The following is a 14,157-nucleotide window of genomic DNA, read 5'->3' as shown; positions in this document are numbered from 1 at the left end:
ACATCAGCCCCATTTTCGCAAATTAGTTGAGCCGTATCAGTGAAATGAAGATGTCTGCATCAGATATGCTTCGTTAATTCACAAAAAGCTCAACGTGTCACTGCGCCGCTGCAGTGACACTGCAGCCAAACAAGTCCCCATGACAGAGTCAGCAGAGATCACTTCACAGATGCACTCCAGTTCAGCTCCGTGACTGCTGCTGTCGCCTTAGAGACGCATCAGTGGCAGGTCAACGCCAAAACCTCCCCCTCCGCGTCCCAACCCCGATCCCGGCTCTCCTCTCGCTTTACTCATAACATCGAGGCAAAACGGAAACCGCATCCGTCTTGGAAGCTTTTTTTCCACTGGAAATAATGTCTTCCTTTTAAGATGTTACTCCCTTAAGCGAAGCGACGTGTCTTTGGGTTGTCAAAGCAAACTGTTAGGAAATAATCAACTGTCATTTCAAGGCAACTCTTCGCAGGCCCGAGCCTATTTGCCGCGCGCCACTTTTCCTCGCAACCCCTCTTGTCCTGGCACATTTTCACTCCATCCGTCTCTCTCCCGTCTGATCTCGTCTTGCGTTGCCATGAGTGACGTGGAGATTCTTTTTATTTCCCCGTTGGTTGACGTCCGTCCAAACATTGTCTTTGGTCTTTGCTGTTGACTGAAAGGGGACGACTATTTTCTGCCTCTGCCATCTCCTGTTGGTATCCTAAATTTACTTGTTTTGACCCATTTTTCTCCGTTGAGTCAGTCACGGGCCCTACCTGCCACCATTCTGTCTGACCTCTTGCAGGATGACAACACATTGCAGAGACAGCAGAGCAATGTGATTTTTTTTCAGTCAAATTTGAATTTGGATGCTTTCATATGTTCTGCTTGTAAAAATGGCTAAGCCTTTCTGTTTCATTCCGTTGTGTCATCCATCTGTTTCAGGAAAGAGTTTTGGCACATTCTGACATATCAGTCAGTCCTCTCTCTCTCTCTCTCTCTCTCTCTCTCTCTCTCTCTCTCTCTCTCTCTCTCTGTCTCTTAATGGTACCAAACAGATGCAGGTTTCCAGATTGTCATAGCCTGAGGTTATTTGTTGAACAAAATTTCATCTGGACAACAATGTGTAACCAGTGGCCTAATTTTGTCACCACTGCAGGCAGTGAGTCATACTTAAAGTCCTAGATTTTAGTGTTGATTTATAGCAGCGTTGAAGCATATCCATGCGTTATCAGATGAGCTATTTCCAGTGAAACCTGCCGACTGCTCTGTCTCTGCAAATTCAGACACCTTTAGATGCATTGTCTTGACATTTGCTGAAAGTTTTTTTTTTTTTTTTTTTGCTCGACAAAGAGACCATTTGAAAACTCACTCTCTTGTAATTAATTAACATGGCTCGTTGCCATAAAAAGTTGCAAGCACGTTCACGCGACAGGGAAACTTTGATTTCAAGCAGCCTGAGCGTCTTATCTCCGAAGCAACTTCAGAACTGATCGAAACAAAGTTAAGCCGCTGCTGCACTTCCTCTTATCTCGCCTTGTAGGTTGGCGTATCTAAAACGAAAAGAAATGGTGCTGGTTACTTTTTTCTACTTTTCGGGATGGTATCACATTTTAGTGTTTTTTAAAAAATATATATATATTATTATTTCATTTTCCAAACCGTTATGTCTGAGTGCCCTCAAATGGGTTGAATCAAACATATCTGAGGGAATATTTGCACATAGAGACGAGAACTGCAAAATAATAAAATACGATGAGAAAAGAAGCGATGGGGACTTTCGCTCCCCAACTTTACGCATGATACATGCTTATTTTCATCTTGTACATTCAAAACCAAACAAATATGGCGGTGCGACGCCAAGGCTTTCAGACCTAACCACTGAGCAGCACTCCCTTAGTTAAGTATCACAGCTTGTCGTCACTTTGTAAAGCTGCCGGAGAAACTTTCACTTCTTGCTCCAGAGTATTTTGTGTATCATTTCCAACCACTGCCTCTTCAGTTCAGTGAGTTTATAGGCTGTCCTCTCTTTACTACACCTCTGAATTCGTCCGTTTCGGAAGGGTTCTGCGTAAGTCATAGCTTCAGCAGAGGCTTGCAAAGACCCCTATCGCTTCTTGAGCTGGTTCAGTTGAATTTGTTTGATTAGTTTGTAGAAAACGATATCTGTCGACGTGTACAGTGCGAGTCGCCACGCCCCTTGGCTCAGTGAGAGGTCAATTACATGTCCCGCTGTCGGTACGATTCAGCGTTGATGACGGATCTTGACATGCGCTCCATCTGTTCGGGCACAAACACGGACTCAGCTGTTAGTCACAATGGACTGGTATGACGGTTGCGCTTGGTAATGAAACGGGAGCACAGCCTGTAGCTGATTTTATTTTCCAAGAGCAGCAGGGATATCTGAAAATCTGTGGCTACTGGACCCTTCCTGACTAGATTAACCTTTTCTCCCTCTCTATTATTCTTTTATTCTTCCTGCCTATCGCTGCATCTTTCTCCCTTCCCATCTGTGGGCTTCTTCTTCTTTTTCTTCGTGCCTTCGCCGTATGTTAGCTACCTGTTTGTCAGATGATGTATAGCGGGTGCAGAGGCAGCACAGCTCTAGTTGGACCTCGGAGAATACGACGACCCTCCCTCTCCGTTTCTTCCCTCCCTCTCAAACGTGCAAATCTGTGCTCGCGGTACAGATTCGGCTACGGACCAGTATTTGAGGTCCGTAGCCAGATTCCAAGTGTGGCTTTATTGAATAATCCACTGACCCATCCATCGATCCCCCTCATTTCCCTTTTTTCCTTTTTCTGTTTTTTTTCCTGTGCCCTCCCTGGTGGAGCTGCAGTATCAGTCATCTTTAGGAAAGCAACCCCGCCTGGGGTGTTCTTCCTGTCACAATGACAAACTGCTCTTTTACCAAATGGAGAGCAAAGTAAAAGTTTGGCCCAACATAATGGGAATTTATAGATGGTTGACATAAAATGTTTTTGAGCAGATGGCGTTGGCTAATTTAAACATTTGAATTTTCTATCTAATTTGTGTGTGTGTGTTTGTTTCTTCCAGGGACTTGGCAGTGATTGTGGCATCCATTGCCTACAACACCTGGTTCACCAAGCTGTACTGCAAAGACATGAGAATAGTAATGAAAATACATTTTTTTTCTTCATATATTTATCCATTCCAAACCTTTGTACCAGATGCTGTAATTACCTGGCCTAGACTTATTAGATACTTATTGCTGGCATTATTAATAATTTGATCAATCATTTGATTTTTGGTTTTTACTATATAATTGAACAAATAAAAAAACAACAACATAGAAATATTTCTAAAAACAAGAATTACATAAAACAATTTTATGTAAATTTGTAAAGTTTTATGTAAAAACTGAAGATAATAACTTCAGTTTTATAAAAGTAGTGTTTTTATATTGATTTTCTCTTATCTACTCAAGGCCAAAATTATACGCTTACAATATGTACATGCAGTCCACTAATATTTGGGTGGGCGTTTTCAGAGGCTTCAATTAAATTTCAAATCCAGTTTTTTTCAAGTTTATTTGTGTAGCACATTTCAACAACAAGGCAGTTGCATTATGAAAACATCAGCTACTCATCAATTATGAAACAAGCAACAAACCTGAGCTCCAGGGAGCCGGTGTAAGGACCTTAGGACGTAGGCGATGTGCTCCATCTTCCTGGTTTTAGTGAGAATGCGACCAGCAGTGTGTTCTGGATCAGCTGCAGCTGTCTGGCTTTTTTTAAGTGAAGACACTGTTGCAGTAATCAGTGCGACTAAAGATAAACATATTGATGAGTTTCTCTAAATCTTGCTGCAACATTCGTCTTCTAAGCCTGGAAATGTTCTTCAGGTAACAGAAGGCCGACTTTATGTGGCTCTGAATGTTCAGGTCTGAGTCCGTCACCACACCCAGATTCTGGGTCTGATCACTGGTTTCTAGCTGCAATAGCTGAAGCTACTCTCGTTCTGGAACGTTCCTCTTTAGGCCCATAGATAATAACTTCAGTTTTGTTTCTGTTCAGTTGGAGAACGTTAAGGTAATTCTTGTATTTTGTTATTTCATCCATCTTATCTAATGCAACAGTTTTACTGCTGGCAAAACAGACCCTTAGCATGATGCTACCACCACCATGCTGGACAGTAGGTGTTTGTTTAAAAGCCTGGTTAAAACTTCACATATTCTTCTTGTCATTGTAGCCAAACAGCTCAACCTTTTTCTTGTTTGACCAGGCATCTGTATTGTACGAGTGGGTCAATGAAAATTTCATTTGAGCTTGAAAGTGTCAAATTTAGAGTAGCGCCTTCTTTCTTTCTGCACAAGATCTCAGAGTTCACTCTGAACAGTGGCACTGGCTTTTTGGCAGCTTTTTCCTGTTGAACATCCATAGTTCCTTTCATCTGAAGGTGACAGACTGGATCTAATGGTTGAAACTGGGGCACCATAGACAGTTCCAACATAATCACAATCGCACATTAAAACTGGTTTAGGGATTACTAAAGCAGGTTGAAACTCGGCCCACCTCTATTTGATCAAAAGCTGGTGGGTTAGCCTTAAAAGGCGGGTCTTCGTATGGAAACCAGACAATTTAAATTCGTTTTCCAGTTTTGCCAAGAAAAGTGATGAACCATCCAGCAAGAAACATGTCAGTTCTGACAAAAAGTGTGTGATCAAAGTATATTTTCTAAGGATCTGTCCAGGAGACTGCATTGTGTCAAATACAAACTTTGGTGCAGATGGATAAATGATATTAGTATTTCTGAGGAATAAAGCCTGGCCTGTTAGTTTAAGTAAGATCAGATCTTGATGCGGCAGCCTACAAGGACATTTTGGACAATTTCATGCTTTTAACTTTATGGAAACAGTTTGGAGAAACCTAGAGCACAAAACAAAGTCCATGAAGACGTGGATGATTAGGTTTGGGGTGGAAGAATTGCAAATCCATGACCTCACAAAACACATTTTGTGCGAATTAGAGTTGAGACTGAGCCACTCCTTCATGTCCAACATCGGTGTTTGACCTCACTGTTGCAATTCTGGAAGAACAGTCAAAAAATTCCCATAAACTCACTCCTCAACCTTGTGGAAAGCCTTTCTAGAAGAGTTGAAGCTGTGTTATGCTGACATTGTATTTACTGCTATGGATAATATTTATTGATATGTGGCATAATTGTATACATTACGTATGGATTAGAGACATTTTTACCCTAAATTGACCAATTCTTGTTTTTAAAAATCCCATTCAGTATAATCTTTTCACACTGATAAAGAATCTCTTCAACTAAACAAAAAAAACCTAAATTGACAACAGTCTTACTCAGAGCTGCATGTAATCTGAATGGATTTTTCTTCTCCAGCCAACGTTTTATTGCTTTGTGGATGGCTCATATCAAAATGTTTGCATAAAATCATGAATTATGTGTCATTGATGCTGTCCTAGCCCCTCATTAAGATATATATTTTTTACACTCTTATCACACCTGATGCTCAAAGTCGAAGCCATCGCTGCGTTTCGTAACTGATTTACACATCAAAGTTGAGGCATCGCATAGAGCTATTTTTAGTAGGAAGCTGAAAAATCTACATTTTTCCTCTTTTGTGAAGATTTTTTTTAATGCAACTGTTTTGCAGTCAGCGAAGCGGTACGGACGTATCACGTTAGAAAATGCATTCGTGCACGACGGTGGATTATTAAGACTATTCGAGGAAGGAAGATTCAATTTGAAAAGCAAAGGCTGAAGAGGAGAGTGCTGCACATTCCAGCTGACTCACTAAGTCTTTATTAATTATTTATAGTGCTCATAGTTTTGGGTTCACACTGAGAGTTGCTTTAATTTCATACGTTTGCCATAAAACTTGAACTGATTAGACGACCAAAACTCTGCTTTTCTTGTTCTTGAACTTCTCCTCTGGAATTGACATTTTTAACTTGCAAAACTATCTAAATTGCTTTAACGAAATAGCTCAAATAGTTTTATTTAAAGTTTTGGTAAAGATGAAATGAATTGCATTTTGATTTTGCTGCATATTAATTTCATCTATAATTCTCCATATATTGATGCTTGACTTATCTCAGTTTCAGCTCTTTAAGTTGCGAGGAATACATTTCTGAAATAAATAAAAAGCAATAGTCTTCTGGAAGGCGATGCAAATGAAATTAGTTTTTAACTTTTCAGATTTTATTATTGCTTAAATCAAAGTACATTATGGAGATAAATCACTCCCCTCACCCTAGTTTCTGTATGTGCATTAAGGCCGACTAGTTTTTTTTTCCCACCAGAAAGCCTCAGCCACAGATTTTGCTTTGCATTTTTCAACAGGGGTCAGAGGTGGTGGACCAGATTCTGCACACGGTCAGCAAGTCCAACAGTCTGGAGGAGCTCACGCTGGAGAACGCCGGTCTTAAAGCGTAGGTTTCCACTTCCCTGAAAAATGACCGGCCTACCCTGTCACCTCTTTTAGCTGAATCCAATTTAATCTCTTCTACTTTCTCTCGCACCTTTACCTCTTAAAACACTCCTTCACCCCCCCGTTCTTTTACTCAAGCCTTTCTCTCTTTCCTCTTTTATCCCCTCTTGTCTCGCCTCACTCTCCTCCTTTTCTTTGATGGCCTGACCTTTCCAGTCTAGCCTCTTCTCCCTCTTCCCCGTTGCTCACCTCCGTTCAGCCTCGGTCTTTCATCCAGCAAAGCTCCGATAAAGCCTCCCGTCTGCCTTTTGATGACGAACGCGGTGTTTATCTGCCGAAATCGCTGAGAAATCGCAAGCAATAGCTGGCAGGACTGTCCACCTGCGGGGCAATGCTGCTAAGACTTAGCAGGGCATTTTTCTTATTTACCATTAATTGAGATGAATTTGCTGCCTCAGGGAGAAATAATTTACAGCCTCATAAAGGTGCAGGGTTTTATATTTTCCTGGCAGTGACGCTCTTTGAGTGGGAAAGGCACCCGGCTTTGTGCAGTAGAAGTCCACCAAAAAACACTCCTGCCCTCAAAAAACAACAACAAAAAGATATTTTCAATTGAATAGTGAAATTATGTCACATATAAAGTCACGCACTAGCATCCTGAATTTATTTTCATTTGGGAGCTGAAAGGGTTATTAAATGAGAAATGAAATACAAGTAGTGCTCATAGTTTATTTCTCTTTTTTTTATCTTGGACAAGTTAAACCTTTGCTTTAGCAAAAATAAATCCAATTAAATTACCTCAGTCATGCCATATAAACAATAAGCAAAACTGAATTTGTGTTACAGATGACACCAGTACGTTTCCTTCCACATCTTCTTATAAAAATGCCTAAAGATTTAGGGTTGCTGTGAGTCACTGAATGAATATTTGATGGCATAACCCCATATTTCTGAGAGCCGCTTCATATCTGTGTTGCGTGGAGACCACTGACTTCTGGCACCTTTGATTGGACCACATTCCACAGTTCCTCCATTTCTGAGATTATCCTCAGAAGCAGCATGTGTGAAGTCATTCCCATTAGTTTTCAATTGGGTTAAGGCAGGGGTGGGCAACTCCAGGTCTCGAGGGCCAGTCTCCTGCAACTTTTAGATGCATCTCAACTTCAACACACCTGAGTCAAATAATGAGGTTGTTAGCAGGACTCTGGAGACCCTGACTGCACTTAGGAGTTGATTAAACTGTTGGATTCATGTGTGTTGGACCAGGGAGACATCTAAGAGTTGCAGGACACTGGCCCTCCAGGACCAAGTTTGCCCATCCCTGGGGTAAAGGTCTGGGTATTGGGCTGGCCATTCCATAACAATACACTTGTTGGTTTGAACCCAAAGATGTTGCTCATACACTGGTCAGTTTGAGGCCATTTTCTTGTTGACTCGCCCTTTTCAAAAGCATTTTGCAAACATGGCCTCTTCTTGATTGATTCCAGCTGATCTTCAGTCCACAAAATGCAATAAATAGGCTCAAAAACACTGTATGAGAAACATCCCTATAGCTTGTTGCTGCTTGCAGGTTGTCTCTAAAACCCAGAATGAATTTTCATCAGCACAGACAGACCGTCTGCACAGCGTCACATGAGATTAAATAAAACCACGCAACCATATTTGCAAAGCGCTTCAATACGTTCCATATTAACGGCAGTGATGCCCATGTCTATTATGAATGGCCTGTCCAAGTGGTATTGAATCTTATGACAAATCAAGTACCCACCTAAAAGAATCAAATTACCTACATCAGATGAAATGTTTGGATGCAAGATCAAACTGATCCCTAAAGATATGCTTAATATGTTCACTTCACCATAAAATCAGCTATTGCATACATATTCATGTGTCAGAACACATTATATCTTTCTTGCTTTGCTTTTTTTTCTTTGTCAATCTGACCTCCTCTGGCTTTAGCAACAGCATTGCAAACATAAATATGCAAACTGTTGCTCTCAGGTTGTGCAAATTTTCTCAAACCTAAAACTAAGCCCCTTTTTGTCAACATGCAGCGATGGTCTGGCAACATTAATGCTTACCTAAAGGTGAACTGAGGACATTATGCTTAGCAATGACAGAAAAGAGTGAAATGCGCATCCCGGAATCCACCAAATTCACGTCGGATTTTAAGGCATAGTGAAAAGGAATTAATTGGAAGTTGCTTCCAAACTTGTGTGGTTTCCATTGCACGCTTCAGATCACACATCTAGTGGCATCTTGGTGCTTACATTTCTGTGGTGCAAAAATTAGCATAATAGACTCTTGAATGGTTATAGGAGTTTTTATATGTTTTATTTTATTGTTTCAACTTGCCTGGAAGATTTTTTTTTTAAGCCCGTATTGTATAATTGATTTGTTATGGCACTTGGGGATAAACGATCTATACAAAAGTGTTGGCAAACAACAGCCACAGACGAGCATTAGTATTCACTCCGAGTTCAGTCTTTGGCCAGCAGACAAATATAACTTCCAGTGACGTCCGTCCTTTAAGCTCTGTGAGAAATGTTTGATCCTTCGATTACTGTGCTTTCACCATTTTGAAAGTTTCAACCTAATTCCTGTTTTTGGCTCGATCTAAGTTTTGTTTGTATTTACCGAAGTGATTGAAACTGGAACTAAATGGGGACAGTAATCCCTCTGCAGGTGGGTCAATACGAGAAATGCAAGCGACAAAAGCGGGAATTGTTTTGATGGATACTTGTTTGAGGAGAAATGTTTAAAATAACAGAGTTGACAACCATGCTCACCTTTTCCGTATTTTAGATAAGACAGATTTTTAGACGTAAAGAAGTGCTAGTGTTAAAACCACTTTATTACAAATGCTCTGACCTTGTGGATGTGGGGACAAAAGTGACCTCAGAAGTTCAGCTTAATTCAGTTGCTGAAAGCAGGAGGGAACCCACTGCTTTTCCAGGGAATTCAATTTCTTGTTTCTCCTGTTCTCTCCAGGGATTTTCCACAGAAGATGGCGTCGGCTTTATCAGAGAACCCAGCCTCCGTGATTCACTCCCTCAATCTGGCTCATAACACACTTGACAACCAAGGTAGCGACTCGGTGAACTCGTTCTCCCTCCCACTGACTCCTCTCTGCGGGCACATCCTATTGTTCTTTGACTATTACTTGAGCAAAGCTTTTGTTTGCTTTCAAAGAACCCTGAATCAATCACTGTCCTTGCAGCTCCCTCACTCTCGGCGATCCTCCCATCCACCTTTCATTGTGTTTGATTATCTGTGCTTCTCATGATAAAAGGCTCTTTCTTTTTCCTTTTGTCGTCACAACTGAAACTTTTTTATTTTATTTTTAAGTGTAGAAATAAATTGCTATCCTATGGTGCATACACCGGTGATGAAGACAAAGGGGTGGGACATATGGGAAAATGATTATATTCAGATTATTTTTTATTTTTTACCATGACACTGTGAGCATCACCAAAGAAACACAACTCCTTAAATAAAAGCATAAACAAGGTCATAGCACACTTTTAAAAGATGTTAATGTGTTTCTGCCATTTTACCAGCATGTATAAAGCCCAACTAATGTATAATAATCAGGCACCAGGCGATTATGACATTCTAATTTTATGACAATCTTGAGTCAAAATACCACTACAAGATGGTATTAACAAGAACATTTAAAGCAAAAATGCATAACATAATTTTATAACAATACTAAATGTTGATTATTAAAGTTATGTTCAATCAATGGAGTTTATTTGTATAGCACATTTCAGCAACAAGGCAGTTCAAAGTTTTTACGTTATAAAAACACAAAAATAAACTAATAAAAACAACAAAGTTATCAATTAAACCAGGAGCAAACATTACATTCTGTCGAGTGCCATCATCATAATCATCAGTGTGCTTTGAATATGTTGGTCAATCTTCCATTTAACTGTAAACATGTGGGGCTTTAGGCTTGATTTAAAGGAACTCAGTGTTTCAGGTCTTTTGCAGTTTTCTGGAAGTTTGTTCCAAATTTTGTTCCTGAAGCTGCTCTTCATGTTTGGTTCTGGTTCTGGGGATGCAGAATAGTTTTTTTTATATTTATACATTTATTAACTGTTGTTTTGACTCTGAGACAACTTTAAAATTAGCCCCATGTTTTATAAACTCATGACAACGACCCGCTAAATAAATGTGTTTATTTTAGCTAATATTTTAAAGTCAGAGGTAAAACTGAAAATGTAATAAAACTTGAAGTCAACCCTCTAATAGCTTTTTGTGTAATTGCTCTTATAGCAAGTAATCTTATTTCTCTAGCATAAAAACTAAAATGAACACATATCTAAAACACTGAGGATTGTTGAGTGTTTTGAAGCATCCACTAAAACAATTCTTTTTGCTCGCAGTTTTTTTTTAACACATTAGTTTCTTTGGAAATATTCAAAAACATTTGTCTGCACCCTACGCTAATTAAGGTTTTAGCTCATAGACGCGCCATGTTTCACCTACAAACAAGTAAACATGCAAGTGTAGATAATATCATTATTGCAACAAAAATTAAGCAGGAAATCAAGTAGGAAATAAGGGGCGAGTTGACACAGCTGCATAAGTGAGAAAAATCAGCGCTTCATATTTTCTGTGTTCTGAGCTAGCTAGCTAGCTAATGGCTAACAAACCATTTCCTGATTTGTTATGCTAGCAGGTTAATAGGTCCAAGCTAAAAAGGTCCAAGTAAACACCAGCTGTTAATGTTGTCGTCGTTTTGCTCTGGTTTAATTGACTTGATATTAACGCCAGCGCATTTGACCAATCGTTGCTTTCACAACTCTCCTCATAACGTTATTTAAATGAATTTTGGGAGCCTCTGCCTCGGGTGACCCTGTGATCTCGCTGCCTCGGCGGATCCTCAACCCGTTCTAATCCCTCACAATCCATCATCCTTGTATTGCTTACCCTTACAAGGAGACACCGTTGAGCTTTGTGTTAAGCCAGAGCCAGGCTTTCGCACGCACGCCACCTTCCCTCATTAGCTAATTTATTTTCCCACCCCTACACCCTCTCTCCCTCCGTCTGACACTTGTCACTTCCACTTGCCTCAGTGGATTCCTTGCGCTCACACGTATCAGCCCCCTGGTGTGTCGGCGTGTGTTTATGAGTATTGACAATGTGCAGGCCTTTTTATTGTGATTACAAATGCAACACAACAGCAGCCACTAAATAAGATGTATGATCACAAAAAAAGCTAAGGATCACGCAGGGATCCTGAGCATAAAAATAAACAGATTTTTAATAAGGAAGAGGCTTTTATGTGTCCGTCGTGATTGCTGTAGATTAAGGGGGGGAAAAAATCAATTGAAACTGCGTTACGTAATTTGGCTTAGCACATGGTCTGCGTCTGGCTTAATCCAAGGCATGCAGAGGAAAACGGAGATAAAAGTCATTTGGCACCCACTTTTATGCATGTTTGTTTTATTTGATTATTTAAAATATAAATGCACATTTCTCTTAGAAAAATATATTTTTAGCTGACAGTCTTGTATATCAGTCTTAAGTATTTTTGTGCTGCCTTGATTAATTCAGTTTCTTCCGTATAATCAGATACATAATTGAACTTTGTCATTTTTAACTGATTTATGTCAGTTTTTCAACACACTCTACTTGGCATTCATTTCTCTTTTTTTTCTGTGTTTGAAATGTTTAAGCAAATATTTAAATTGAATAAGTAAGCCCTATCTCTGTGTATTATTAGTCACCTTTTTTTATTAAATGGGGGCCCTTTCTCATCTTTTCTCTTTCCCCTCACCTCCCTGTCTTCATCCAGGAGTCTCCAACCTAATTCAACAAGTCTGCCGGCTCAACAAAGGTCTACGACTCCTGAATCTCTCCAAGACGTCTCTCTCCTCCAAGGGTAGGCAGAGCAAGGCCTTGAGCCTAACCTTGTTCACTGGGACATCGCTGAGCTTTCTTAAACGTAATGAGACGTGGCACAAAGTCGAGGGTGGAAAAAAAGGTCTGTTACTGATCCACCTCAATGCCTCAAATACTTTGTTTGCCCCTTTTTCGCACAGATTAACAGACCCGTTTTACGCATGACCCATCTTCAAAATGATATTGGGGTCAGAATTATAAGCAGTGTTTTTTTTTATTATTTATTTGTTTTATTTAATGCCTACATGCGATTGTATGCGGTGCCCCAGTTGCTTTTATCCTCAACAATACGACCGTCCTCGAACAAAATTGTTGATTCAAAAAGATTATGTGTGCAAAAGCAAATCCACATATATTCTTGTTAATAGCCCTCTTTTTTTAGATTGTTATATTTCAAGCCATTTTTTAAATCTTCTATAGCATTTATGGGTATATTAATTTGACATTTATCTTCCATAGAAATATGCTAAAGAATGATTGTTATGAATAAAAATAACGCACCTTTTTTTAATGTCATTTACAGTTAAATTAGGGTTTAAGCAGCATTATAACATATATGTTTGTATTTCTGTCTTTAACAGGATTTCAGATTAATTATTAGACCAGTTTTTTTTTTTCTGTGTAAATAAATGACACAAATGCAAGAAATCAAATGAAGGAAGAAGAAACACTTTTTCTAATATTTTTGTGTATTAAACTAATACATAAGGTAATAAGGGTAAAGTACTTATATAGACTATATATTTATTTACATATTGTGTTTACTGCTTCTTTTTAACTTTCAAATGTCTCAGCTAATTGTAATATTACTCAAGCAAAAGTTAGAAGCATGGTGTAATGAAATTATTCCTAAAAGTACTTTTGTTTTTTTTTTAAAAAAAGTTACTCTACTAAATGTAAGTTATTACCGTATTTTCCGCACTATAAGGCGCACCATTAATGCAAAAACGTTTAAAAAATGTTTCATATATATGGCGCACTGCATTATAAGGCGCATAGAATAGACACTTCAGTTTGGGTTGCCAATTTGTTCTGTACTCTATTAATCCATATCTACATTTATAAAGAAGTGGTCCCCGAGTACTTTATATAGTAGTCTGCCCCAGTCATTGTTTCACTCACGGTTTTGGTGTTGCGATATTGTGCCAAACTGCTTTCTGGGAAACACTGACCAACCGACACGCTGCCGCCACAGTCTCCGTCTTTCTTCCCACTCCCCCCCCCGGCTTTAAATGTATTATCAAACTTTATTAGCGTTCTGACAACTATCCCAGCATGCACCGCGCACTTCTTCTACTGTGGAAAATGAAGTCGGCAGCTGCTTACCGTAGTTGCTAGACCTGTTGCGGCTCAATATTGGTCCATATATAAGGCGCACCGGATTATAAGGCGCACTGTCGGCTTTTGAGGAAATTGGAAGGTTTTTAGGTGTCCCTTATAGTGCGGAAAATACGGTAGATCTTATCTTCCTCAGCTTAAATAATGTATCAATGTAATATGCATATCTACATTATGTGTTGCAACAGATAGTAAGCACCTAATAAATAAGACAAAACAAAAAAGTTCATATTCTGTTATTCATTCAAATTTTAACAATCTGCATTAATAAAAATTAAAATATTTGCCAAATTTTTTCAAATTATAATTTCAGCCTAAAGGGAGAAACGGTGTATAAAAACTACAGTTGGTGATTCATTAACTTTCAGGTAGCAACGATTAAAGGAATCTTCCTTTCATCAACCTTTCATTCATCCCGAAGGACGAATTTTTCAATCTTATCTGTGAGTTACGTCATCGAGAGTTTAAATTCAGACACACTTTGAGTGAGACCGACTTCAGGTTTAAAAAGA

General features: G+C 39.2%; 1 protein-coding gene across 3 annotated transcripts in view; it reads left to right on the top strand.

The window, feature by feature from the left end:
• Positions 1-14,157, top strand: part of carmil3 (capping protein regulator and myosin 1 linker 3) — a 108,584-nt gene that overhangs the window by 35,305 nt on the left and 59,122 nt on the right. For all 3 annotated transcript variants that reach the window (XM_008432998.3, XM_017310137.2, XM_017310136.2), the window contains exons 9-12: positions 3,031-3,106; positions 6,307-6,395; positions 9,386-9,480; positions 12,201-12,287. In XM_008432998.3, coding sequence (XP_008431220.2) covers positions 3,031-3,106; positions 6,307-6,395; positions 9,386-9,480; positions 12,201-12,287 — 347 coding nt within the window. The remainder of the gene's footprint in view (positions 1-3,030; positions 3,107-6,306; positions 6,396-9,385; positions 9,481-12,200; positions 12,288-14,157) is intronic.

The sequence above is a fragment of the Poecilia reticulata genome, chromosome 17, assembly GCF_904066995.2.
Source record: "Poecilia reticulata chromosome 17, P_reticulata-male-v2, whole genome shotgun sequence".
Classification (NCBI taxonomy): Eukaryota; Metazoa; Chordata; class Actinopteri; order Cyprinodontiformes; family Poeciliidae; genus Poecilia; species Poecilia reticulata.
Note: the sequence above shows the minus strand (reverse complement) of the source record. Positions and strands in the feature narration are given on the sequence as shown.